The sequence below is a fragment of the Xyrauchen texanus genome, chromosome 42, assembly GCF_025860055.1.
Source record: "Xyrauchen texanus isolate HMW12.3.18 chromosome 42, RBS_HiC_50CHRs, whole genome shotgun sequence".
NCBI classification, from domain to species: domain Eukaryota; kingdom Metazoa; phylum Chordata; class Actinopteri; order Cypriniformes; family Catostomidae; genus Xyrauchen; species Xyrauchen texanus.
Window position 1 is genome coordinate 34,489,743 of NC_068317.1, and position 27,180 is coordinate 34,516,922.

Genomic DNA, 27,180 nt, shown 5'->3' on the forward strand with positions numbered 1-27,180 from the left:
TCTGTCAGTATCAGTGCAGTGTGACTGACAGAGGTTTTTGTACGACTCTTTATCACTGTGTGAACAACCAGCTATTACTGATGTAGGGTCTACTCAGACAGTAATAATGTCCTGCATCTTCAGTCTGGACTCCACTGATGGTCAGAGTGAAATCAGTTCCATATTCAGATCCACCGCCACTGAATCGTGATGGAGTTCCAGACTGCAGGCTCTTGGTCCAATAAATGAGGAGTTTAGGAGCTTCTCCGAGTTTCTGATGATACCAGGCTAGACAGGATCTACAACCATGTGAACGATGTCCAATTCCTCTGCTGGTTTTACAGGTTATAGTGATGGATTCTCCTGGTTGAACAGTTGTTACTGTTGGAGTCTGAGTCACAGAAATTTGTCCTGTAATTTCTGTTAAAGAAAGTTCATCAGAAAAGAAAGATATGAAACTTTAAAATACAGAATATATTGATTTTCTACCAAACACAAGCATGTAAATAACATTGAGTTTGAATAATATTTCAACTGAACCTTGAACAGACAGAACGAGTGTCCAGATACAGACGCTGATGAAATTCATTCTTGTTGTTGTTTGTTCAGTTTTAATGAAGAAAAGTGTTAAACTCACACACTATAAACACTCTCAGATCACTGAAGCATGTGCTGAATATGCAAAGACATGTAAAAGATCTCCAACAGCTTATATGCTGTCAGTCTAATATACATTATGATCATGTGACATAAACTCACTAAATGACCTCCAAAAACCAATCGTATTGCAGATCAGAGAATACGTAACTGAGAATTTGTCAAGCGTTATTCCTTAAAAATATCCCTCAATCTCTGTTTTACTGCTTCAACTTTTGTCATCTAAACAAAGTCAAATGAGTCTAGATTGAACAGTGTGTGTGTGTGTGTGTGTGTGTGTGTGTGTGTGTGTGAGCAGCTGCAGTTTTTGTACGACTCTTTATCAGTGTGTGAATAAACCTTTACTGTCAATCCAGTGATAAGTCAGACAGTAATAATGTCCTGCATCTTCAGTCTGGACTCACTGATGGTCAGAGTGAAATCAGATCCATGATCTGCTCCATTGCCACTGAATCGTGATGGAGTTCCAGTGTGAAGGGTTTTGATGTTGTATATTAAACGATTTGGAGCTTCTCCAGGTTTCTGTAGATACCAGGAAACACAAGTCTTACAGTCACACTGCAAAAAATGATTTTCTAGACAAGTATTTTTGTCTTGTATTCCTGTCAAATTATCTAAACTTTCTTAAAACACGATTTATTTACTTGTCAAGCAAAATGGGATAAGATATTAAGTCTTGTTTTAAGATAAATCTGACTAAATTTAGTGAACTTTAGACTCAAAACAAGAAAAAAATCTGCCAATGGGATAAGCAAAATAAACTTGTTTTCCTTTTAAATTAAGTTTATTTTGCTTACCACATTGGCAGATTTTTTTCTTGTTTTGAGTCTAAAGTTCACTAAATTTAGTCAGATTTATCTTAAAACAAGACTTAATATCTTATCCCATTTTGCTGACAAGTAAATAAATCGTGTTTTAAGAAAGTTTAGATAATTTGACAGGAATCAAGACAAAAATACTTGTCAAGAAAATCATTTTTTGCAGTGCACCATCTGACTTTCGTCCAATGAAACTGCTGGTTTTACAGGTCAGAGTGACTGTGTGTCCGATCTGAACATGTTTCTCTGTGGGACTCTGAGTTACAGTGACCTGTCCTGTGCAATCTAAAGAACATTTAGAAGAAATTACATTTGTTATTTTTTATTGTATTCGCAAATGAATTAAAGTAAAAGTTTACTTTTACTAGAAAATTGTGTTTTGAACATGTTCACTGGAGACAGAGCTGCTCTATTCTGAGAGAAACACAATCATTCAACTCTGACAATGCAAATGTGATTTTCACCTCACACTCTCAGATTCACTGTTTGATTGGTTCAATGATCTGAACTGGAACACACCAGTTTCACTTCTGCTCTATTGAGTCGTTTGACAGTTATGAAGTTATTTAAGTGACATCTTCATAAAACATATGCAACTAATAAACTGCACCAGCTCATCTGTAACACGAGATGAAGACTTTTTTCTGTACTGTAGGTCCACAAGGTTGGACAGATTTTGTAATGGTGGAGAGCACCTGTTGTGACATCTGATCATATTATGGTCTGTTCAAAGATCATTCGATGGTTTGTCTAATAGCAAACACACACTCAAAGTCTCTCATTATGTTGTTCGTGCTGTGGAAGGTTTAACCCTCTGGGGTCTGAGGGTGTTTTGGGCCTTGGAGAAGTTTTGACATTCCTTGAGATTTGTGCTTTTTTCAGTTGCTTAAAAACACATTAATGGCTAAAGTCTGATAACACTGTATTCAGCACAAACTGAGCTACAATAATATGTGAGCAACATGTATGTACAGGTTTGTATTTTTGAGAAAATAACGTTTATGCGTGGTTTTTGAAAAATCTAAATTTGTAAGTCACTGAAATAAGGCCATATAACACAAACTAAACGTTTGTCCACAAGACTTTTGAGAACTGGATCTTGTAGCCTAGAGATTTTGCTACAAAATGATGTGAAAATCATCCTGATCACTCATTCATACAAAACAATCTAGTAATTGAACTTTTGTATGACACTTTTAGTGTTGAATATTAATATGAGAGGAGGCGTGAACTATCACTAATATTTATGTGTTTCACACCCGAGGACACAAAGACCCTCCTCTGGGCTCATCAATGAGGAATGTGACAGAAAGAGAATGAATGTGAGGAGACTTAATGATCCAAATCAAGTTTGAAGTTAAAAGAAGTAATCTGACTATACATTTTCTTTACACAAAGACTTTACTTAATTTTAGACCTACACTACCGTTAAAAGAAGTCTCTTCTGCTCACCAAGACTGCATTTATTTTGTATCCAAAATACAGTAAAAACATTGTGTGAACTCATTTTACAATTTAAAAGAACAGTTTTCTATTTGAATATATTGTCAAATGCAATTTGTGATGAAAGCTGAATTTTGCAGTGTTCAGTGTCACATGATCCTTCAGAAATCATTATAAGATGCTGATTTTCTAATATGGGCATATTTAAAGTGTATTTTACTAATTTAACCTGAAAACATATTTGCAAGCACAAGCTTTGTTGATGATAACGAGTCAGCATAAACACGTTAAAATATAATCTAAACATTCATATTATTTTTATATCATATTACATATCATATTTATATCATACAGCATACAATGTAAATAACAACATTTACATGTAACTAAAACTTGCCTATTAGGACATATTTCAAATGTCAATACATTGAATCCTGTCTGGAAACAGTCCCACTAGTAAAATATGTACGTTTATATAAAATAGCACGTCAGCTAATGAAAACTATTTGACTTACTCGTTTGAAATTGTATCCTCGGCTGGATCAAATCTCTCTTCAAAATACAAATGTTCATCGGAGTCCCGCTCTTCTTCTGAGGAAATTGTTAACTCATCCTTACATTTACAAACTCATATTACAAACCTCGAGCAAATGATGTGAGAGTCCAGATGAAGAAGGTGATGAATATCATTGTTGTTGTGTTGATGAAGATCGTGATTCAAGAAAGATAATGTGGACATGATTGAACCGATTGAATCGTCAGAATGGGTCTCACCGGTTGTTGTCACTAAGAAAAAAACGGTAACATACGACTTTGTGTGGATTTGTGAGAACCAAATAGAGCAGTAGTGGTGGACAGTTTTCCACTTCCTCATATGGAAGAAATGTTCACAGAACTGAGGGTTTTTTTCAACACTTGACCTTCAAAGCGCCTATCACCAAGTATTGGTTCATGAAGATAGCCGCAGTCCATTCATTACTCATAAAGGCTTATTCCGTTACAAAAGAGTACCATATGGACTGGCATCAGGGCCAAGTTGCTTTCAGAGACTGATGTCGACCATACTTAAAGGCCTTACAGGTGTTCAAGGACTTTGGATTGTTCAGTGGTCAGCTAGACTAATGACGCTTAACTACTGACATCAAGTACAAACCTGGACGTGACTATGTTACAGCTGATTGTCTGTGTCGTTTACCATTACAGGGTAGTGAGCCTGGGCTGGAGGATGATGTGGAAGTGGTTGTGCTTACTTCAACCCTCACAGCTGTATCAGCTGATGAATACAACAAGCATGTGCTGCCTGCCCAATTCATCATAAGTTACATGAGTTACTGACAACCAGATGGCCAAAATTTTCCAAGGGTCTATGTGCTGACCCACTGCCATACTACAGACTTCAACATGAGTTCTCTCTTCAGGATGATTGTGTGGTAAGAGGTACACACAGACTGTTAGTACCAGAGACGTTGAGATCGCAGTTCATTGCCTTGGCTCATGATACACACCAAGGTATAGTGAGAACCAAGCAGAGACTCAGAGATCTATAATGTTGGCAGGGCATGGACGGCCAGGTTAAGACTGCCAATCGCATGACAAGTCAGCGGACGTTCGCACACCGCCACGCCAGTCACACAATTTATTGCGACTGTGTTCAGCTGTGAGGGTAAGCCGAAAACTAATTTCAGATCACACTTGTGCAAATGGAGAAGTTGAATGATTTAACCGTACTCTTAAGCATACATTGCTATCTGCTTCTCTGGAGGCCAAAGGATGGAAAGAATTCACAAGGGAATTCCTACAAGCACACCGTGCTACACCTCATTCTACGACTGTTTCATGCGAGACAAATTCAAATTCAAGTCAAAATTTATTTCTATTAAAAATGTTGTAACAAATTAAATGTAACTCCAAGATTTCTTACATGAGGTTGAACACTGGAAGAAATTGAACCTAAATTAAAAGCAGATGGAGACCTGGAGGGGCCTAAAATTTTGCTTTTGTTGAATTGCCAAAAATGATTAGCCATCCAACATTTGATCTCCTCAAAACAGTCGTAAAGCACGTCCAAAGGATTAGTACTGTCAGTTTTAGCTGGTAGATAAAATTGTGTATCGTAAGTATAGCAGTGGTAGGAGATCTTAAATTTCTCAAAAATGGCTCCCAAAGGGAGCATATGAAGTGAAAAGAGAAGAGGGCATAAAATGGACCCTTGGGGCACACCGCATAATAGGAGAACCAACAAAGAAGAAAACATACGTGTGGTACATACACAAAAGATATCCAAAACGCATACACGTATTACATAATGTATATAATTATGTTAATTAGTTAAACTAAAGGAACATTTAGAAGTTGTGTAGACCAAAGGTGAACACTGTAAGTACAATTGCTTTTAAAAGAGAGCGAGATATGGTGTCACATTCAGCCCTGTAGGTGGCACTAGAGTAGGAAGTACGGATGAAAACGAGAACGTCTAGGTTACGGATGTAACCTCCATTCCCTGATGGAGGGAATGAGACGTTGTGTCGAAGAAGCAGGCTTGCGGCGGGGCAGAATATGTGAGATGGCCTCCGTCTGTTTCTTCACCACGGAGAACTGCTGGATAAAGTCCTCGACGATGTCGCCGAGCTTTGTGACGTGTGAAGAGGGGTGCCCTCCATGCAGACGTCAGCTCATCATGCACTTCCGGGAAAAACGGGACCGGGGGGCTTGGCTGTGAACGGTGCAGAGCCCCCAGGAACCAGTCCAGCCCCACGCTGTCGGCGGCCCGGGCAAGCATATCGGACATCTGCGCGTCAGCCTCAGCCTGGGCATGCAGGCCGAAGTCGGTAGCCCAGGGGAGTCCTCAACGTCAGACGCCGTGCTCTCCGATGCAGCGGCGAGCTCATCCACCTCGAGCTCTAGAGGATAGGCAGGCTGGCTGTGAGGCGAGCCGCTGTTGCCTCGAGCACAGACGGGAGTCAATGGGCGTGCCGGGGGCGGGTGAACTGAGGGGGCATACCCGGCGGAGCTGCACCCGCTGCTGTCCCCAGATCGCCTCCATCGCCAGCCGCAAAATCCTTCATCCCGTGGGAAGAAGGAGCAATATGGGGGGGCATATTGGAGTGGCGTGCTTTCTGTTGGGTTGTATGTTGATGAAGATTGTGTTGTGTTGTGTGTTGATGATGATTGTGTTGTGTGTTGATGAAGATTGTGTTGTGTGTTGATGAAGATTGTGTTGTGTGTTGATGAAGATTGTGTTGGGTTGTATGTTGATGAAGATTGTGTTGTGTTGTGTGTTGATGAAGATTGTGTTGTATTGTGTGTTGATGAAGATTGTGTTGTGTGTTGATGAAGATTGTGTTGTGTGTTGATGAAGATTGTGTTGGGTTGTATGTTGATGAAGATTGTGTTGTGTTGTGTGTTGATGAAGATTGTGTTGTGTGTTGATGAAGATTGTGTTGTGTGTTGATGAAGATTGTGTTGGGTTGTATGTTGATGAAGATTGTGTTGTGTTGTGTGTTGATGAAGATTGTGTTGTGTGTTGATGAAGATTGTGTTGTGTGTTGATGAAGATTGTGTTGTGTGTTGATGAAGATTGTGTTGGGTTGTATGTTGATGAAGATTGTGTTGTGTTGTGTGTTGATGATGATTGTGTTGTGTGTTGATGAAGATTGTGTTGTGTGTTGATGAAGATTGTGTTGTGTGTTGATGATGATTGTGTTGTGTTGTCTGTTGATGAAGATTTTGTTGTATGTTGATGATGATTGTGTTGTGTGTTGATGAAGATTGTGTTGGGTTGAATGTTGATGAAGATTGTGTTGTGTTGTCTGTTGATGAAGATTTTGTTGTGTGTTGATGAAGATTGTGTTGGGTTGTGTGTTGATGATGATTGTGTTGTGTGTTGATGAAGATTGTGATGTGTGTTGATGAAGATTATGTTGTGTTTTGATGAAGATTGTGTTGTGTGTTGATGAATATTGTGTTGTGTGTTTATGAAGATTGTGTTGTGTTGTGTGTTGATGAAGGTTCTGTTGTGTTGTGTGTTGATGAAGATTGTGTTGTGTGTTGATGAAGATTTTGTTGTGTGATGATGAAGATTCTGTTGTTTGTTGAAGAAGGTTGTGTTGTGTATTAATGAAGGTTGTGTTGTGTTGTTTGATGATGAAGATTGTGTTGTGTGTTGATGAAGATTGTGTTGTGTTGTGTGTTTATGAAGATTGTGTTGTGTGTTGATGAAGGTTGTATTGTGTTGTGTGTTGATGAAGATTGTGTTGTGTTGTGTGTTGATGAAGGTTGTGTTGTGTGTTGATGAAGATTGTGATGTGTGTTGATGAAGATTGTGTTGTGTTGATGAAGATTGTGTTGTGTGTTGATGAAGGTTGTGTTGTGTGTTGATGACGATTGTGTTGTGTTGATGAAGATTGTGTTGTGTGTTGATGAAGATTGTGTTGTGTGTTGATGACGATTGTGTTGTGTTGATGAAGATTGTGTTGTGTGTTGATGAAGGTTGTGTCATCAGTTCCTTCATTCAGCCATACAGAATGTTCTCTAATGGGTTATTTCACTTTATGTGTGTGTGTGTGTGTGTGTGTGTGTGTGTGTGTGTGTGTGTGTGTGTGAGCGTGTATTTATCACTTTGTGGGGACCAAATGTCCCTATAAGGATAGTAAAACCCGAAATTTTTGACATTGTGGGGACATTTTGTCGGTCCCCATGAGGAAAACAGCTTATAAATCATAATAAATTATGTTTTTTGAAAATGTAAAAATGCAGAAAGTTTTCTGTGAGGGTTAGGTTTAGGGGTAGGGTTAGGTTTAGGGGATAGAATATAAAGTTTGTACAGTATAAAAACCATTATGTCTATGGAAAGTCCCCATAAAACATGGAAACACTACATATGTTTGTTTGTGTGTGTGTGTGTGTGAGCAGCTGCAGTATCTGTCAGTGTATCAGTGCAGTGTGACTGACAGAGGTTTTTGTACGACTCTTTATCACTGTGTGAACACATAACCACTGACGTTGGGTAAACTCTGACAGTAATAATGTCCTGCATCTTCAGTCTGGACTCCACTGATGGTCAGAGTGAAATCACTTTTAGATCCACTGCCACTGAATCTAGATGGTGTATTTGATTCTAACTCATTTGCTTTTTTTATCAGGAGTTTAGGAGCTTCTCCAGGTTTCTGCTGATACTAGGCAAGAGGCTGAAAACCCCAACCCTGATAAACTTCAGGACTGGTTTTACAGCTGATAGTAAATGTGTCTCCAAGATGAACAGATTTCACTGCAGGTGTTTGAGTGACTGTCACTGCACATCTGGATTCTACATTAAGACAACAAAATAAAAACTGTAAAAACTGTTTCATTTCATTCAGGACACACATGATCAGTCATATAGTGTAGAATGAGATATTTTAATGTGTTCTTACCTCTAAAACAGTAGCTAGTGAACATCCAGATAAAGATGCTGATGAAAGTCATGATTGCTGTGGATCTAGATTCTGGATGAAGAAGTTCTCCGTCTTCAGTTTCAAACTCACTGAACTATTAAAAACTCCCAGACAACTGAAGCATGTGCTGCCAATGCAAAGTGTGTTCATGTAAAAGAGTGTGATGGTCACGTCAGATAATGCAAAAACAAAAGTTAGATGTTCCTTATGCAGGAGTTTGCATCTGAAGAATGTTACATGTGTCATATTTGTCTGATGCTAAACGTCTCTGATAATTGAATGCAGTATGAGAGAGAGCAGCATCAACATAAGAGACAGTAGAATTATCACCATGTTCAACATGATGAATGAGGTTAAAGGTCAGAAGTCAAAGGTCATCTTTTTGTTTTAAATAATGTCGACATTTTAAATGTGTAATATTCAATCTGTGTGTCACTATTTAAAGTGTCTTTCTACTTACAGAGAGAATCACATGAAGTATTTGATCAAGAAAGTACTTTGGTAAAGTTTGACATGTTTTAAAAGGTTTTGAGATGTTAATAGTTGAGAAAGTTGCATTTACTGTAAATGTAAATAAAATCTCTTGTGTTTTGAACATGTTCACTGGAGACAGAGCTGCTCTATTCTGAGAGAAACACAATCATTCAACTCTGACAATGCAAATGTGATTTTCACCTCACACTCTCAGATTCACTGTTTGATTGGTTCAATGATCTGAACTGGAACACACCAGTTTCACTTCTGCTCTATTGAGTCGTTTGACAGTTATGAAGTTATTTAAGTGACATCTTCATAAAACATATGCAACTAATAAACTGCACCAGCTCATCTGTAACACGAGATGAAGACTTTTTTCTGTACTGTAGGTCCACAAGGTTGGACAGATTTTGTAATGGTGGAGAGCACCTGTTGTGACATCTGATCATATTATGGTCTGTTCAAAGATCATTAGATGGTTTGTCTAATAGCAAACACACACTCAAAGTCTCTCATTATGTTGTTCGTGCTGTGGAAGGTTTAAAGGGATAGTTCACTAAATAATTTAGTTTTTGTCATAATTTATGACTTTCTGTCCTCTGTGGAACACAAAAGGAGATGTTCATCAGAATCACAAAGCCACCAGTGCTAAGCTATGCTTCATCTCTTTTCCGGGCTGGGTCTGGCCACAATACTTCATCCACATCACAAGATACGTTTTCTTTTGCCAAACATCGAGGGAAGTAGCATGGCGTATCAAACATTGGACAGAGGCAACCTCTATGTCCCCACATGCGTCCTCCATTGCATGGAGAAGCGGCATGCGGGCATAGGGTTGGCGATCAAACCCTTTCCAGCGCTGGGCTGAGAAGAATTCCTCTATGGGATTTAGGAAAGGTGAATATGGGGGTAGGTACAAAACTACAAATTGTGGATGGGTGGCAAACCAGTGTTGGACCAGAACAGTTCGGTGAAAACTAACATTGTCCCATATGACCACAAATCTAGCAGACAAGCATTGTGTAAATTGCATCCAGAAAAGTGAGTATATGGCCGGTGTTGTTCGGACCCAGTGTGGCATTGTGATGGAGGACCCCGTTTTGAGTGATGGCAGCACACATAGTTATATTACCCCCACGCTGTCCAGGGACATTGGTAATTGCCCTCTGTCCTATTACATTTCTTCCACGGCACCTGAGTTTTGGTGAGGTTGAAGACAACCTCATCCACATAAATAAATTAAAATAAATAAAGAAGAGTAAATATGGTATGTCTGAAGTACTGGAAGTAGTGTTGCATACATACCTCTACAAAGTCATGTCGCAGATTCTTGATTCTGTCAGTGTTTCTCTCAAATGGCACCTTGTGAATTCGTTTCATCGTCACTTGGTGCCGTTGGAGGATGTGTTATATGGTCGACAGGCTTACAGCATTGATGTTGTTAAATATGGTGTCATTATTCAAGATATGCTGTCTTATCTCTCGAATCCTAATTCCATTCAGTTTTAAAATGCTTTTCATCTTACCTTTCTGGTAGAAGTTTTAGTGTTTTTATAAATCAGATCATGTCAGATACTGCAGGCTTATCGAGTGGGGTACCTCAGGGCTCGATCTTGGGACAGATTCTGTTCCTTGTGTACATTCTCCCTCTAGGACAGTTAATCGGTCAGTTTAGTGAGGTTTCTTATCATCTGTATGCAGACGACATTCAGTTGTACGGCTCTTTTAAGTCGTCTGAGTTACATAAACTGTCCTCTCTTATCAACTGTCTGACTAGTATCAAGCAGTGGTTAAATGATAACTTCTTAGTCCTGAACTGAGACTGAAACACTTATAATTGCCCCTGAGCAAAGCATCTCTCAGATAAAGCAACATATCGGTATATTAGGCTCGTCTGTGCAGCCGAGTCTCAGAAGTTTAGGCGTGGTTTTTGATTCTGCCATGTCCTTGGAGCAACACTCGAAAAAACGTATCAAACATTGTTTCTTTCAATTAAGGAACATATCCAAAATAAGAGTCCTGGTATCTAAGGCCGAACTGGAGATGATCATTCATGCTTTTATTTCATCTCGTTTAGATTACTGTAACAGTCTTTTTACTTGTCTTAATAAGAAAGAGCTTTATCGCCTTCAGACTGTTCAGAAATCCGCTGCAAGGCTTTTAACCCACACCAGTAAAAGGGCACACATCACACCTGTTTTAGCTTCTCTTCACTGGTTACCAGTGCAATTTAGAATGTGTTTTAAAATGCTGGTTCTTACCTTTAGAGCCCTACAAGGACAAGCAACCCCTTACATCTCTGACCTGATACAGCTGCGCACGTCCTCACGTAGTCTGAGATCAACTGGTCAGAGATTTTTAATTGTTCCCCATACACATTTTAAAACTAGAGGGGACCGTTCTTTTCAAGCAGTGGCACCTAGACTGTGGAATGCTTTGCCTCCTTCCTTGCGCTTCTTGGATTCGGTGGAACATTTTAAAACACAGTTGAAAACTCTTTTATTTAAAGAGGCTTTTAGCTACACTGTAGGTGGTTAGGCCTGTCTGATGTGTATTTCTGTTTGTTTATGTTTTTGTTTTTGATTTAGTTATTTATTTGGATCATATAGTGTCATGTATTTATTAATGTTGTGTATTCCCCTTTTCTTGCGAAGCACTTTGTGATTTTTACCTGAGAATTGTGCTATATAAATACATTTTACTTACTTACTTACTTGTTGGCCAAAACCTTATTTATATTTGCAGTCTCTTGTACATCTGTAAACAAGCATCCTCGTCCTCCATGATGTCTTTGCCTTTCCACTCTGTACAGAATTCAAACACAGTGTGTGTTCAGCATAGGAACTGTAAACATTACAGCATGATAACCAACATCATTCATTCAATGCAGTGCAGTAAATTAACGGCTTAGAGTTACAAATGTTAATGCAATACTATGCAGCCATACGTATTTTACAGTACATTACTGTAATGCTGTAGTGTGTGTGTGTGTGTGTGTATGTTTTAGTGTGTGTATGTGTGTGTGTGTGTGTGTGTGTATATGTGTGTGTGTGCGTGTGTGTGTGTGTGTAGATGTGTGGGGAATGCGCCATGTCATCAGTCTTTCATTGATGCCGATGGGGGATTCCTGAATGCGTTTAGACTTTACAGCAAAGCCAACTCCATGGTTACAACGAGTGCCTTCGGGGACCCCCTTCCAGAAGAAGGTGTACCCAGCACCAACCTCTGCCAGGGAGTCCTCCCCATGTAGTCTGGTCTCGCTGAGAGCTGCTATATCGATATTATATTTTGCGAGCTCCAGGGCCACCAGTGCTGTTCTGCGATGGAGCCTGTCGGGAGTTTCGACCAGGTCCAGCAGTGTGCGAACGTTCCACGAAGCAATGCTTAGCTTATATTTCACTTTGATTTTTTGACCGCAAGGGGGGATGCTCCGACGGTTGCAGCGTACCGTCCGGAGTGTGGGGAGCAGACAATTTTGGACCACCTTTTCCAGGTCCTTCCCCATCACAGGGGTGAGCAGTGTGGGGCTGCTCAGTCGCAATGGAAGCTGCCGAAAAGACGCGCTGCTCCATCCCGCAGTCCTAGCGACCGTCACTCCATTGCCGCCTGTGTGCATGGTTTGGCTAGACACTCCCAGCCACATCCTTGACCTGTGCCCACCACCATTCCACATCGCCACAGGACTTTTTTTGGGGGGGCAAGAAGCTTGCGCATAGGTGTGGATTAAGGTGAGGGTGTGGGTGCGCAGACCTCACTCCCACCATCTTCACTCCTATCCAGATGACCTCCAGTGGCATGAGGGAACCCATGATGACCTTCATCTGGCAGGAGTTGCAGGGGGCTGCCGGTGGTCCGGTCAGTTGGACTCCGCCTGTGCCTGTCCCCAAGGTGCAGGTTTGTCTTCGGGGTTTGCTCCCCTAGCCACTGTACCCTCCCGAGTTAACCCACGTGGCTTGGGGTTGCCCTCTTCCGCCTTGCCAGCTATTGTGGTGGTTCTCACATCACCATCTTCTGCCTGCGCCGCCGTTGGGGTCTTCACTGTTTACCCATAGCTGGGGCTATTTACCCATAACTGGGACAGAGGTTGACTGGCATCAGGGCATTTCCACTCACCGATGGGCCTGCATGCCGCGTCTCTGGGGCCCACTGCTGCTCCGAGATCCCGTACAACTTAGCCTGGAACCACAAGGGACCAGTTACCATGTGTGCCACGGGGAGGCGTGTACGAGATCTTGGCAATGGAGAGGCTATGTACCGGCTGAGGAGGCTTGTACTCGGCTCCTCTTTTCACCCCTGAAAACAGAGGGCTATCCGGTGGCAGTAGCTGAAAGCAGAGAGTGACAAGCAGAAGCAGCATGCAGCATGCACTAGCTACAAGCACTACTACTCCAACACTGCTGCACTGACGCATCACACGCCCTGTGTGCTAATACACACAATATACACAAAGGAACGCTTCGCCACACTCATCAGTGCATACGCTCCAACTCTTGATGCCGAGTACAACATCAAAGAGGATTTCTATAGAGCTCTTGATGCCATTTTACAGAAAATCCCGGCTACAGACAGGATCATACTCATGGGTGATTTCAATGCTAGAGTGGGCACTGAGCATCTGGTATGGAATAAAGTCATTGGCCAGCATGGTGTGGGGAAAATGAACCACAACGGGCTCAGACTCCTCTCCCTCTGTGCACCAGAGCACCAGCTGGTCATTACTAACACCGTCTTCCAGATGAAGAACAGGCTTAAGACCACCTGGCAGCACCCCCGCTCAAAACACTGGCATCTTCTTGACTACGTGATTGTCCATCAAAAGGACTGACAAGATGTCCTTACCACCCGTGTTATGCGCGGAGCTGAGTGCTGGACTGACCACTTCATGGTCAGATCCAAACTACTCATGAGCATTCAACCCCGTGGCCCGAGGACAGCTCCAAACAAGAAACTCAATTGTACAGCGCTGAATAGCCTCACCACAAAAGACAACCTCTGACGGCTGCTTGCTGAAAACCTCAACCGATTGGCCAGCACTGCGCCAGGCTATTCATAGCGCAGCCTCAGAGGTGCTCGGCCAATCAAGGAAACACCATCAGGACTGGTTTGACTGTAACTCAGCTGAGATACAGTCACTTCTAAAAATCAAGCATGAGGCCCACAAAGCTCTCCTGTCCTGCCCTGGATCTCCCACCCTTAAAACTACCTTCATTGCTGCAAGAACAGCAACCCAGCGAGCCCTCAGAATTATGGAGGACACCTGGTGGGTGCAAAAGGCGCAAGAAATCCAGAACCTGGCAGACTGTAATAACATTCAAGGCTTTTACGATGCCATAAAAGCATTGTATGGCCCCAGGATGCAGGTGATTGCCCCAGTACGATCAGCTGATGGCGCCATCCTTTTCAAGGACCGCCACGAGATTCTTGCCCATTGGGAAAATCATTTTGAGAGTCTCCTCAACCACATCAACCCCATTGACACACATATTCTGGATAACCTCCAGAATGAAGGGCTGAAGAACAACAAAAGCGCTGAACCCCATGGAATCCCTGCAGAGGTTTTCAAACACAGAGGATACATCCTCACACGTCACCTGCACCTCCTGATCCAAAACATCTGGGAACATGGGACCCTCCCACAGGACTGGAAGGATGCTAACATCGTGGTCATTTACAAACAGAAAGGAGACCGAGCAGCCTGTGGCAACAGCCGCGGGATATCTCTCCTCTCCATCGCAGGGAAAGTCCTGGCCAAGGTCATTCTCAGCAGAATGGTTGAGCAAATCTCGGAAGCTGTGCTTCCAGAAATGCAGTGTGGCTTCCGGAAGACCAGATCCATGACAGACATGGTTTTTGTCTTGAGGCAGCTGATGGAGAAGAGCCGAGAACACCACAAAGACCTTTACGTTGCCTTCATCGACCTCAGCAAAGCTTTTAAATCCATCAACCGTGAACTGCTCTGGAAACACCTCTCCAAACTTGGGGTACCACCCAAGTTTTGCTGCATCCTACAGCAGCTGCATGACGGGATGCAAGCCAGAGTGCTCACGGGAGAACTCCAGTCAGAGTCCTTCGAGGTAAACGCAGGGGTGAAGCAAGGCTGTGTCTTGGCTCCGGTGCTCTTTAACATCCTTCTCTCTGCCATCACCTGCCTCTTCCACCGTGTCATGGATATGAAGACGGTGTCCATGTGTAATACTGACTTGACGGAAGCCTCTTCAACATACGTCGGCTCCAGGCCCGCACAAAGACAAAGACCCGCCAAATCTGCGAGCTTCAGTATGCTGATGACTGTGCCGTCTTAGCTCACAGCCCGGACTCTATGCAGCACGCCCTTAACACAATATCCAGTCTGTACCAATCCTTTGGCCTACAGGTCAACATTCAAAAAACCGAGGTCATGTCCCATCTCACTACCCCTGCCCCCACACCCCCCATTTTTCATATAAACGGTGTTCCACTTAAAACAGTGGACCACTTCACCTATCTTGGCTCCATTTTGTCCTCATTCTGCTCCCTTGACAAAGAAATACACACCCGGATAAATAAAGCCTCATCATCTTTTGGACGCCTACGCAGCAGGGTTTTTGAAAACCGTAACCTGAAGGTCAGTACTAATGTCGCTGTTTACAACACAGTATGTGTCTCTACTCTGCTTTATGGGGCAGAGTCATGGACCCCATACCGCCAGCACATCATCAACCTAGAGGCCTTCCATATCCGCTGCCTACAGAAGATCCTCAGTTTGTCCTGGAAAGATCGAACTCCCCATACAGTCATCCTCAGCAAAACTGACTCAATCTGTATGGAAGCAGCTGTGGCCAAAAAACATCTGCGCTGGATAGGGCACACCATACGCATGCCTGAACACCGTCTGCCCTGCCAAGTCCTCTACAGTCAACTAATGGGTGCAAAGCGGTCCGCTGGAGGGCAAAAGCGCCGCTTTAAGGACTACACCAGGGACATCCTAAAGCGAGCGAATATCCCCCTCACACAGCTTGAATCACTGGCACTCGACAGATCTGCCTGGCAGGTCACCTGTGCCTCTGCAGTCTCTCAAATACACCAAACCAACCAAGACCGACGATCCGAGAGGCGCATCAAGAGACACCAGTGGGCGGCTGTTACCCCCCTGGCATCTATTTCCCTTACTCCATCTGCGGACGAGTGTGCGGCTCAAGGATCGGACTCCACACCCACGAGAAGTGGCACCAGCGACAAGGTCGCTGAACCCACCCCCCTCCCACCCCCACCCCTGGAGCAAGCGTCATCATCGTACACGATGGACAGCTAAGAGTGTATATGTGTGTGTCTGTATATGTGTGTGGGTGCGTATGTGTGTGTGTGCTAGTGTGTGTGTGTGTGTGTGTGTGTGTATGTGCTAGTGTGTGTGTGTGTATGTGTGTGTGTGTGTGTGTGTGTGTGTGTGTGTGTGTGTATTGGTGTGTGTGTGTGAGAGCGAGATCTGCTCTCTCTGGAGTTTGTGTTCACTTGGGTGTAATGGAGGTTTTTGTACGCCGGTTTCAGCAGAATGTAACACTGTGGTACACGTTCGGTGGAGGAACCAAACTGGTGCTCAAAAGTACGTTTTTTAATAATATGCAAGAAATGTGTGTTTTTAAATATTTCTAGATTTGTGATTATTTCAACAAACAGTTGACAACAATATGTTTTTATTATTATACAAAATGATGAAAAGTTTGATAAAGTGGACTCTTTGAAATGTAAAATAAGTTTTTCCGTCTGTACGAGCTCCTTTAGTTCTTGTCAGTCACTGTGAGTTTGTAACAGTATATCAGGATCATCATGTCCTCTATTAATTTCTATACTCTTTTATTTGATCAATTCTCTGTATTTATTATATTAAATATATCCTAAAATCATTTTACAGTAGTTTTAATTCTCTATAAATAAAAGATTTAGAATCAGCAATGACTGCAATACATGATTTTATACTGTATGTTTTGTGTTTTATATGATTTTATATGTTTGGTATATATTTATTCAACATTGTGAGATTTCTCTCTTTTCCTCAAATGTTTGTCAATCATCTGCATTGGTCGCTGTTTTGAGCTTCTGTTTGAATAGAAATAATCGTGTACGTTGAACTAATGCTAAAGTACATTTCACATTCTCAAGAGTGATCTCTTCTCAAATAACATGAAGAACTTCAAATATTGCTTCTTGACATTAGAATATCAATGCGGTTTTGCGAGATAAACTATTGCGATACTTTAAAAATCTAGCGTTCAGCGTTAGTTCAGGCAGGCCGCGTAGTCAAGCTCAGCTATCAGCTGATCCGATTCATATGCCTTCAATTAGTTCTTCAATCAAGGGCCTTATTTAAAGGCATTTTTCAGTCTGTCTGCTTAACTGCTTCCACTGCATGCTTGCAAACGTAGCTTCTCGCAATACGATGAGATTACTCATATATTTTGCTGTACTCATTCAACCGCTGATCATGTCTACCACCGCACATGTTTAAGACCAATGGCAAGTTGAATCCATTGAAGAATCCCAGCAACAATTAAGTCAAGCAGAGGAAGCCTTTCAAGACGAAAGCAACGCTTCTGTCCGTCGGAGCTCTCGCCTTGCGAGTAAATCTTTTAGTCCTCCTAGCATCATTGATTGGCCACTGCCGAAGTTACTGGAAACCTTGTATAGACACGATATCCCGGCACCGACTGGAGCTACGCATAAAGAATTGTTTGCTTTGCTCTGTGAAAAAAATTGACGTCCCAGCAGCAGATCTTCCTTCTCCTCCATTCTCCGGCAGGAAACAGCCGCAGAAGAGAAAGAACCTCGACCTGGCTTTTACCCAAGCGGGCAGGTGGTCCAGCCGTCTCAAACCGAGCAGTCTACTCTTCTTCAGTCCAAAGCAATGACCCAGTGTTATCAGCATTGTCCAGCATTCAGTTTTCGCTCTCCGACATGAACTCCAGAATTCAGGCTTTGGAGTCCGGTCCATCATCTAGGTCCTCGGCAAATTTTCTCTTCTCCGGCCCGTCTCTCGAGAACTCCACTTCAGGCACGGCGCGGCTGCCCGTGTTTACTCCGCAGCTGGATGATCACGTAGTCAACGCGGGGACTATTCCGCGAAGAACGATAGGAAGTGCAGTTCCCGTGTCTTCAGGCTCTCCATTCTTTCCGCCGGCTGCGGCGATTTCTCATCAGTTGAGAAGCCAAATCGTGGCAGGTAATGATGTCAATCTTGTAAAAATATTACTGTGCTCAGAAATGAGTGAGAAGCGTGTTGTTGATTGCGGCGATGTGTCCGTTATGCTTAAAGATCCCCAGCTTTCAAAAATGTTAACACTAGCTGAATTTAACGTGGCATTTGGAGTTTACAGAGATGTCATTTGCGAAATCTATCCGTCTCGTAGAGCCGAGCTGGACACATATTTAGCAATTATTTCTGACTTGGCCTTGACTTATGGAGGAACTCTCTTCTATGACTATCACAAATCATTCTCTGCAAAAGCTGCTATGTTTATTCAACGTTTTAATCAGAGATTGGACTGGTCTGTAGTCGACTTAACCCTCATAAGCAGACATTTCACTGGTCATCAAGCTCTCTCCTGCTCGATTTGTGGCTCTCATTCTCACACTCTCAATCTATGCCCATAATCTGTGTCTCTATCTTCTAAGCCTGGTTTTCAAACTATTGACTCTAAGGTAACACCAGTTGCTACTCCATTGTGCTATAATTTTAATGAAAATGTTTGCAAATTTTATAATTGTAAATATGTTCATGCTTGTAGTTACTGCGGGGACAGCCACCCAAAATCTGTGTGCCCAAGACGAACCCGCTTTATGAAAAAGGAGAAAACGAAATAAAGCCATCAACCCCAATCAATGTTCCAAAACTGGGACAGGCTCTGAAAAATCATCCTAACCGCTGCTTTGTCAATTATTTAATAACGGGACTTATCCAAGGTTTTTTTGCAGGATTATTATGGTTGCCTAATCATTCTTTTTCCTGTAGTAATTTGCTTTCTGCTGTAAAGGAACCTGAAATTGTCGATTCTTTGTTGGAAACGGAAGTTAAGAAAGGATTCATGATTGGGCCCTTTGATAAGTCTCCTTTCTCAATTTGTTGGATTAATCCTATAGGAATTGCTACCCGAAAATATTCAGGGAAGAAGCGCTTAATAATTGACTTGTCTGCCCCCCATAATGACGCTGCTCAAAGTATCAACAGTCTTATTCCTCTAGCTCCGTTTTCTCTGTTCTACGCAACTGTTGACGATGCAATTAAATTCATAAAAATAGCAGGTAGGGGTGCATGGCTTGCAAAGGCAGATATTTCAGACGCCTTCAAAGTCATGCCTTTACATCCATCGCAGTGGCATTTATTTGGTGTTAAATGGAGGGAAAAATTATATTTTTCGGTCAGGCTCACTTTCGGCTGTCGCAGTAGTCCAAAAATATTTGATACACTATCGGAGGCACTATGTTGGATTCTCCTTAATAACTGCAAATTACCGCACGTGCTCCATCTTTTAGACGATTTTCTGCTTGTGGATCAAAAAAATGCAAAGCCAGAGAGATGCATTTCGGCGTTAAAACACACTTTTGCCGATTTAGGTGTTCCCCTTTCTGAGGAGAAAACTTTAGGCCCTCTTAAAGTTATTGAGTTTTTAGGCATTACATTACATTCTAATTTAATGCAAGCCTCATTGCCCCTTGAGAAATGAAATCGCATTAGAGAAATCATGAGAAATGCTCAGATGTCCACATGTTTTTCAAAAAGAGATTTGCTTTCTCTACTAGGCCATCTTAATTTCGCGATGCGTATAATTCCCCAAGGCAGGTCTTTTATTGCCAGACTCCTCGATATATCCAAATCAGTTAAAGATCTTAAGGACATAGTTACCCTAGATGCAGGCTGCAGATCAGATCTCAGGTTCTGGTCTTTGCTCCTTAATAATTGGGATGGCATTTCTTTTTTTCATTACGATGATCTGGAGTCTTCTGCAGCCCTTAAATTGTATACAGATGCTGTGCTTTCTGTCGGTTTTGGGTTTTAATGGTCAGTGGTTTGCTAGTAAATGGCCAAAGGAGCTGATATCCATGCCTGATAATAATATGTCCACCGCTCTGTTGGAATTATATCCCATTGTGATAGCTTGTATTTTGTGGGGCAAACAATGGTCCAGAAAACAAATTCTGTTTTTTGTGATAATGACGCAACTGTTAATATTATTAACAAGGGTCGCTCATCAGTTCCGTTTATCAACCGATTCGTCAGGCGCCTTACTTGGGTATCGGTTTTGGATAACTTCATTTTTTCGAGCTGCTCACATTCCAGGCTTAAACAATCAAGTTGCTGATTCACTTTCTCGATTTGAATTTCAGAAATTCCACCTCCTGTGTCCAGGTTCAGCATCAACCAGCTTGGTCTGCCCTCCTTTCAGCCAAACCGTAATAGATTAGACATGACCCTTCTATCTTATTTTCATTCAGCAGCTAAGTACATGCGCAGTGGTCTAGCAACATCGACATTAAAAATGTATGACACTGCTTGGTCTCATTTTAGTTATTTTTGTGCCACCTTCTCTGTAAATGTACTTCCTGTCAATGTTTCATATGTTAGTGCTTTTATAGTTCACTGTTTTGAGTCCCGTAAAATGCAGCCTTCATCCATTAAAAGTATGATCGCCGGCATCCAATTCCACCTGCGCTGCTTGGATCCATCTACCTCCAGCTTGCTCGAAAATTCATCGATTCGTCTCCTGCTTAATGGACTTAAAAAAGAGAAACCTAAAGGCAATGATCATCCTCTCCCTCTCACACTTCCACTTTTGAGAAAATTAATATCACATCTGAGAGCGGGATGCTTTGGGATTTTATACTGATATGATGTTAGAATCTGTTTTGCTTACTGCTTTCTATGGCTTTCTCAGAGGTGGCGAGTTCTCAACACGCACAGATTCCTTTAATCCGTCACATGACCTCACAATATCTGATGTTTCAGTTTTTCCTCACCACTTCACCATATTTCTGAAACACTCAAAATCTGATAGGAACAGGGAAGGAGCTTTTGTTTACGTTTCTGAAACTAATTCTGCTTTTTGTCCTCTGTCTTCTATGTTGGCTTATCTGAGGAGTCGTCCTCAAGCTCATCCGGAGGACCCATTATTTACAACGGAGGAGGGAAGCCTATGTCCAGAGCCTGGTTTGCATCCCGCTTCCGCCTGCTTTGTCTATACTGCGGGCTTCCCCAGGGCGTTATTCAGCTCATTCATTGCGTATAGGGGCTGCTACAACGGCTGCTTCCTCTACTCCCGTTTCTACCCTTAAAGCTATGGGAAGATGGTCTTCGGCAGCTTATGAACGGTATCTCCGGCCAGATACTCGAGCCATCCTTGAGGCTCAGAAAGCTATGAGTGATGCTTGTGATCTGTAGTCGAAATAAATATTGCTTCAGTAATTAATTGGCTTTTTAATTACAGCTTCATTAGATCTAGCTTCATTTCTCTGGCTATCTTCATGTTAAAATTTTTAGCTTATTCCTATAAACTAAATAAGGTTGGCTTCTTGAACGCTCATTTCGATCCTCTCCTGGCTCTTCTTTTTAGCAAAGAGCCAGGGATGATTGCCTGGTATGGTCTGTTGGGGGGATTTGTTTGCTGCTTTCCCAGTTCTAAATGGGAGATTGTCCCCAGAAGCTGCTGCTGTTACCTGACTAGCTTTCATGGAGCTCATGAAAAGGATGGGTAATTCAGAACAGAGCCATACCGCCAAATGTAACTTAACAATCATGCAAATAAATATTTTGGAAAAATTATTGTTTTTGGTATTTTTGACTCAAGTGGTCCTGACTGAAATAAGATTTTGACCCACCCCTATTGAAACTGTGAACAATAAAAAATACCGAGAAAATGTGAAGTGCGATTGAGATGCAGAATATGTTGTTATATGTGTTTAATAATGTGTTGTGTTTGTGTTTTGCAGCTGGTCCCACAGTGAAGCCTTCTATGACTCTGCTGCCTCCGTCCTCTCTGCAGATCTCTTGAGACTCAACCGCACTGCTCTGCCTGATCAGCTCTTACTCTCCAGAGGGGGCGCTGCTGAGCTGGACTCTGGATGGGTCAGAGGTCACAGAGGGGGTTCTGACCAGTGCAGAGAGTGAGCAGGACGGCCGCTACAGCCGCAATAGCGTCCTGACCCTCAGCAAAGCACACTGGGACGAGGCAGAGGTGTTCGTCTGCAGAGTAACTCATGATGGAGATCTTCATCAGGTCTCGTTCCGCAAGAGTCGCTGTTAAGAGTGCTGAATGTTGATGTTTCTTCTAAAGATGAGTTTTAGTAATTTACAACTGAATCTTTTAATGTGTTGTGTTTGTTACATTCAATAAAGCTTCTGAACAAGATACATTTGAGTTAAAGTGCATCATTAATCAATATGACTTTAAACTAACAGGGAAAACATGTGATATGCTTCATTAAAGTCCTTTGGTAGAGTTTTAGATATTCACAATGTTTTCACTGTTTTAGTAATTCTGAAATTGTGTGTTTACTGATCAAACTAAAATAAAATCTCTTGTGGTTTGAACATGTTCATGTTTCATATGTAAGAGTTGCCATCTTGGCCCAACAAAACTCCTGGACACCCGATCAATGACCGGAAAACCAGAACTCGGGACTCCAGACATTTTGATATAGTGGCACACTTTTATTAGGGGAGAGCGCGACACAAACAAACACTTTCTGTTTTTATTAAGTTTGTGTAAATGCACTTGGGGTTCAGAGTATTTTTCTTAATTCACATTAATTTCACACACGTGAAATTAATGTTTTTATTGTCATCTACCTGTAAAAGAGGAAAGTGGAACGTGACAACACGCCCCATAGGAGGAACTTTACATTGTAACATGACCATTATGACATCATAAAATCCCCTCTAACAACTATATCTGCTCTAAATAAAATAAATAGAAGATCAACTAAAATATTATTTCAGTATAATCCTTTAGTAACTTTGACACAGATATTATTGCAATAATTGTGACACTTGACAATAAATACACAACAAAGCCGCAGTATTGAGTGAAATAATGCATGAATTGAACACTGAACATCTTCAGTCTGGACTCCACTGATGGTCCGACTGAAATCACTATCAGATCCACTGAATCCAGATGGAGATCCAGTTTAACAGAGTTCAGGAGCTTCTCCAGGTTTTTTAAGTACCAAACAAACACACAAACACACAAACACATCACAGCTGGTTAAAAACAATAAAAGAGATGCTTCATGAGTGATCAGATGAACAAAAAATGAGAAATCTCTAATTTTCCCTCAACTGACGTGAAGTCTCAAATTTAAAGGGACACTCAATTGTTTTTAATGTTTCACATGTCAATAACTGAAAACTGTTTCATCTCTCTTTTCTGTTTTCAATCAGCAAATAAATAAAGAGATTTTGATTTTATCAACACACACTCGAGGTGCTGGAACAAGAACTTTGAACTGTTTCACGTTATGAATTACATTAAAATAAATGACATTTTTGAAAACAGATTTTGCATGATGCTGCGTTCATATGGACAGTGTCCGAATAAAATCTGTCCCGTGTCATATCAGACACTGAAACATGAACAAAAAATTACTCAGTTTATCTTAAAAATAATGTCCTCCAGTTTCATTTGTAGTGTTGAGTGTGAAATAAAGAAATGAAACACTTTGCTCAGATCAATTGATAATGTCAAATTCACAGTTACTGTGTCTGTATCAGCAGTTCCTCTTTCACTGAAGGAGGTTTTTGTGCGACTCTTTATCACTGTGTGAGTGGAAACTGATAATGCTGTTGACAATAATAATCTCCTGCATCTTCAGTCTGGACATTTCTGATATTTAGCATAAAGTTTGTTCCTGATCCCCCATCAGTGAATCTGTCAGAAACTCCAGACACTTTGCTACCAACATAATAGAACAGGAGTTTGGGTGTTTCTCCAGATCTCTGCAGATACCAGGCTAAACTAGTGCTAATATCAGAGCTGGACACACAGTTGAGAGTGACACTGTCTCCCACTGACACCATCTTCACTTTGGGACTCTGAGTCAGAATAATCTCACCGAAACAACCTGCCACAACAGAAACATCAATGAACATTTACAGACACAAACACATTCACAACATTCAAACACACTTAAACTAAGAGCCAAAGTTACTTCCAGACTCAAAATCCGACTGCGGAGAAAATCTTTCCTCTCTGATTTAATGATCGCTGCTTGAATTAGACTTTTAAAATGAATCTCACCAGCAGTGAAAAGCAGAAGAGAGCAGATAATGAGAGCGTGTGCTGTCATCTTTACTGTGAATGAGTGAGAACTGAAGGAACAGTGATGTTGGTTTGACAGTCCTGACTAACAGACAGTCTGATATTGTGCTTTAATCAGAGGGGCGGGACATTCAAAACTGTTTCCTCTCACCAGCAAATGTGACTGTTACAGGAGAACAGCAGCAATGACAAACAATTCATACATGAAAATACACAAATTATTGACATCTTTATTTCTGATTTATTAAATACATTTCAATCAGTGGAACTTCTCTGGATTTTTCCTCATTGTGGATATTTCACGAGCATTCAGGAGATCAAACTAAATCAAATGAGTTATAGAGTCAGTGGAGTGATAAAAAACTGTTTATTACAATGTAATATATATGTTATAATGCAATGTTGCACTTTTGAATGAGTTGTTAATGACAGTAAGAAGTGAAAGTGTGTTTGTATGTGTGTTGTGTAAAGATGTGTTTGTGATCATGTGTTTAAAGTGCAGTTAGTGAAGCGCTCAGAGGTTTTTGTGCAGCTGTTCTATTAGTTTGTATCACTGTGGTACACTTTCGGCAGCGGCACCAGACTGGATGTTGGCAGTAAGTAAATCATCAAATCATCCTTTTAATGTTTCATATGTTTTATAATAATGTTGAATGTGTGTTTATAATAATGTTGAATGTGTGTTTATAATAATGTTGAATGTGTGTTTTATAATAATGTTGAATGTGTGTTTTATAATAATGTTGAATGTGTGTTTATAATAATGTTGAATGTGTGTTTATAATAATGTTGAATGTGTGTTTTATAATAATGTTGAATGTGTGTTTTATAATAATGTTGAATGTGTGTTTTATAATAATGTTGAATGTGTGTTTATAATAATGTTGAATGTGTGTTTATAATAATGTTGAATGTGTGTTTTATGTATGATTGTAACACTATGATTTGAGGGATTTGTCTCACTTTTTTAAATTGTTTTGATGAAATATTTTTCTGTTTCCAACTTGTGACTAAACCAGAAAATGTAGCAAAAAACTCCCTAATTTTGTGATTTTTTATTTATAATTATTTTGCAATACCTGATTAGACTCATTGAATAATTTGTCTGTTTTCAGGATATTAATGTGAAATTTTAAGACACTTTGTGTAATTTATTTGTGAATTTGTTGCTCGTACAGAAGTGAGATGTGATTCAGTTTTTGTTGCTGTTCATGATTTAAATTTCTCACATTATCAAGAGTTCATAAAAATGCTCCTTCAATATGAAATGTTTATTAATGTAATATGGAAGATATAAAGTATTACTAATTTCCATCAAACTATCTGTTAAAAGTTCATTATTGTTCAGAATATTTTGTGTGGTACTGTTGAGGTCGGGCGATTTTCTTTTTCATTGTTTCTTAATGTAAAGAGAAATATATGACGGAAAAACATTCTTCAACTTTTGTGTAAATCTATCTGCACACATACAAATTTATTGATCCGACCGTCAAACTGACATTTATTATTAAGTACTCTATCATTACAAAAATATCTATCAATGTAATTTATTTAGTTTTGAGCTGGAGTGAGAAATCTTTACTTTGTTTCTAATTTGTCTTTTGTGTATTTGTCAGGCAACACTGGTCCTGCCGTGAGCGTCCTGCTGCCCTCCAGTGAAGAGATTTCCACAAAGAACACAGCAACACTGATGTGTGTGGCCAACAAGGGCTTCCCTCAGACTGGAGCCTGAACTGGAAGGTGGACGGGAGCAGCAGGACTGAGAAGAGCAGTGCTGGGGTCCTGCAGAAGAACGGTCTGTACAGCTGGAGCAGCAGTCTGACTCTCTCTCAGGACGAGTGGATGAAGGCGGTCACAGTGAGCTGTGAGGCCACACGGCAAGGCCAGACGTCAGTCATTAGAGAAGTGAGGAGAGATCAGTGTTCTGAGTAGATCCTCTGATTCTCTTCTGCTCTTCTCACTCATGTCTCACATGGAGACTAACAGTGACTTCTATTCAGACAAGTATATGTGTGCTTTTGTTCTTCTGCTGTTTTCTCTTGTCAAAATTCAATAAATGAAATAATATTCAGTAAAGTTTCTGTCTTTTGTATTTGAAAAGTTGATTTATTCACATTATTTGGGTCATTTGTCAGTTCAGTTCACACACTTTATAAATAAACTTCATTCAATGAACCATGAAAACACCTGCAGAGACTTTATGAAACAATCTAGTAATTATGAGTTTATTATGCTATAAATATGTTTTTTGAGGACACCCCTAGTGTCCTTGTAATTCAAACAGCTTAAAAACATATTAAACAATATTCAAGATCAAGTTTATTTATAAAGCATTTTAAAAACTACAATGTTGACCAAAGTGCTGAACATTAATATCATAAACAATAACACAATATTATTAAAACACTTCAGTCACCATTTAGGAACTTTAACCAAAGTGTCTTTTACGAACAGAGAAACGTTTGAATTATGGGACAGTTCTGAAAAGGTGCGATTGCTGGTAAAACTAAACTAGTAAAATTGTGTTTTGAACATGTTCACTGGAGACAGAGCTGCTCTATTCTGAGAGAAACACAATCATTCAACTCTGACAATGCAAATGTGATTTTCACCTCACACTCTCAGATTCACTGTTTGATTGGTTCAATGATCTGAACTGGAACACACCAGTTTCACTTCTGCTCTATTGAGTCGTTTGACAGTTATGAAGTTATTTAAGTGACATCTTCATAAAACATATGCAACTAATAAACTGCACCAGCTCATCTGTAACACGAGATGAAGACTTTTTTCTGTACTGTAGGTCCACAAGGTTGGACAGATTTTGTAATGGTGGAGAGCACCTGTTGTGACATCTGATCATATTATGGTCTGTTCAAAGATCATTAGATGGTTTGTCTAATAGCAAACACACACTCAAAGTCTCTCATTATGTTGTTCGTGCTGTGGAAGGTTTAAAGGGACAGTTGGTTCAAAAGCTTTAATTCTGTCATAATTTACTCACCCTCATGCTGTTCATGTTCATGGTTTCTGTAAGTTTCAGGCTAAATAATCACCATCATACACATCACTGCTGGTTTTACAGTTTAT

General features: G+C 40.9%; 2 pseudogenes and 2 gene segments (V, D, J or C); 3 read left to right on the plus strand and 1 right to left on the minus strand.

The window, feature by feature from the left end:
* The window catches only part of LOC127635141 (Ig kappa chain V region Mem5-like), a 40,143-nt gene extending 15,462 nt beyond the window's left edge, over positions 1 to 24,681 (minus strand). Inside the window, 2 exon segments of the V gene segment in view lie at positions 23,593 to 23,893; positions 24,070 to 24,681. Of these exon segments, the coding sequence occupies positions 23,593 to 23,893; positions 24,070 to 24,118 (350 nt within the window).
* LOC127635142 (Ig kappa chain V region Mem5-like) overlaps positions 1 to 26,166 on the plus strand; it is a 39,449-nt pseudogene extending 13,283 nt beyond the window's left edge.
* Positions 1 to 27,180, plus strand: part of LOC127635151 (immunoglobulin kappa constant-like) — a 142,577-nt gene that overhangs the window by 103,910 nt on the left and 11,487 nt on the right.
* LOC127635140 (immunoglobulin kappa light chain-like) overlaps positions 1 to 27,180 on the plus strand; it is a 79,457-nt pseudogene that overhangs the window by 8,980 nt on the left and 43,297 nt on the right.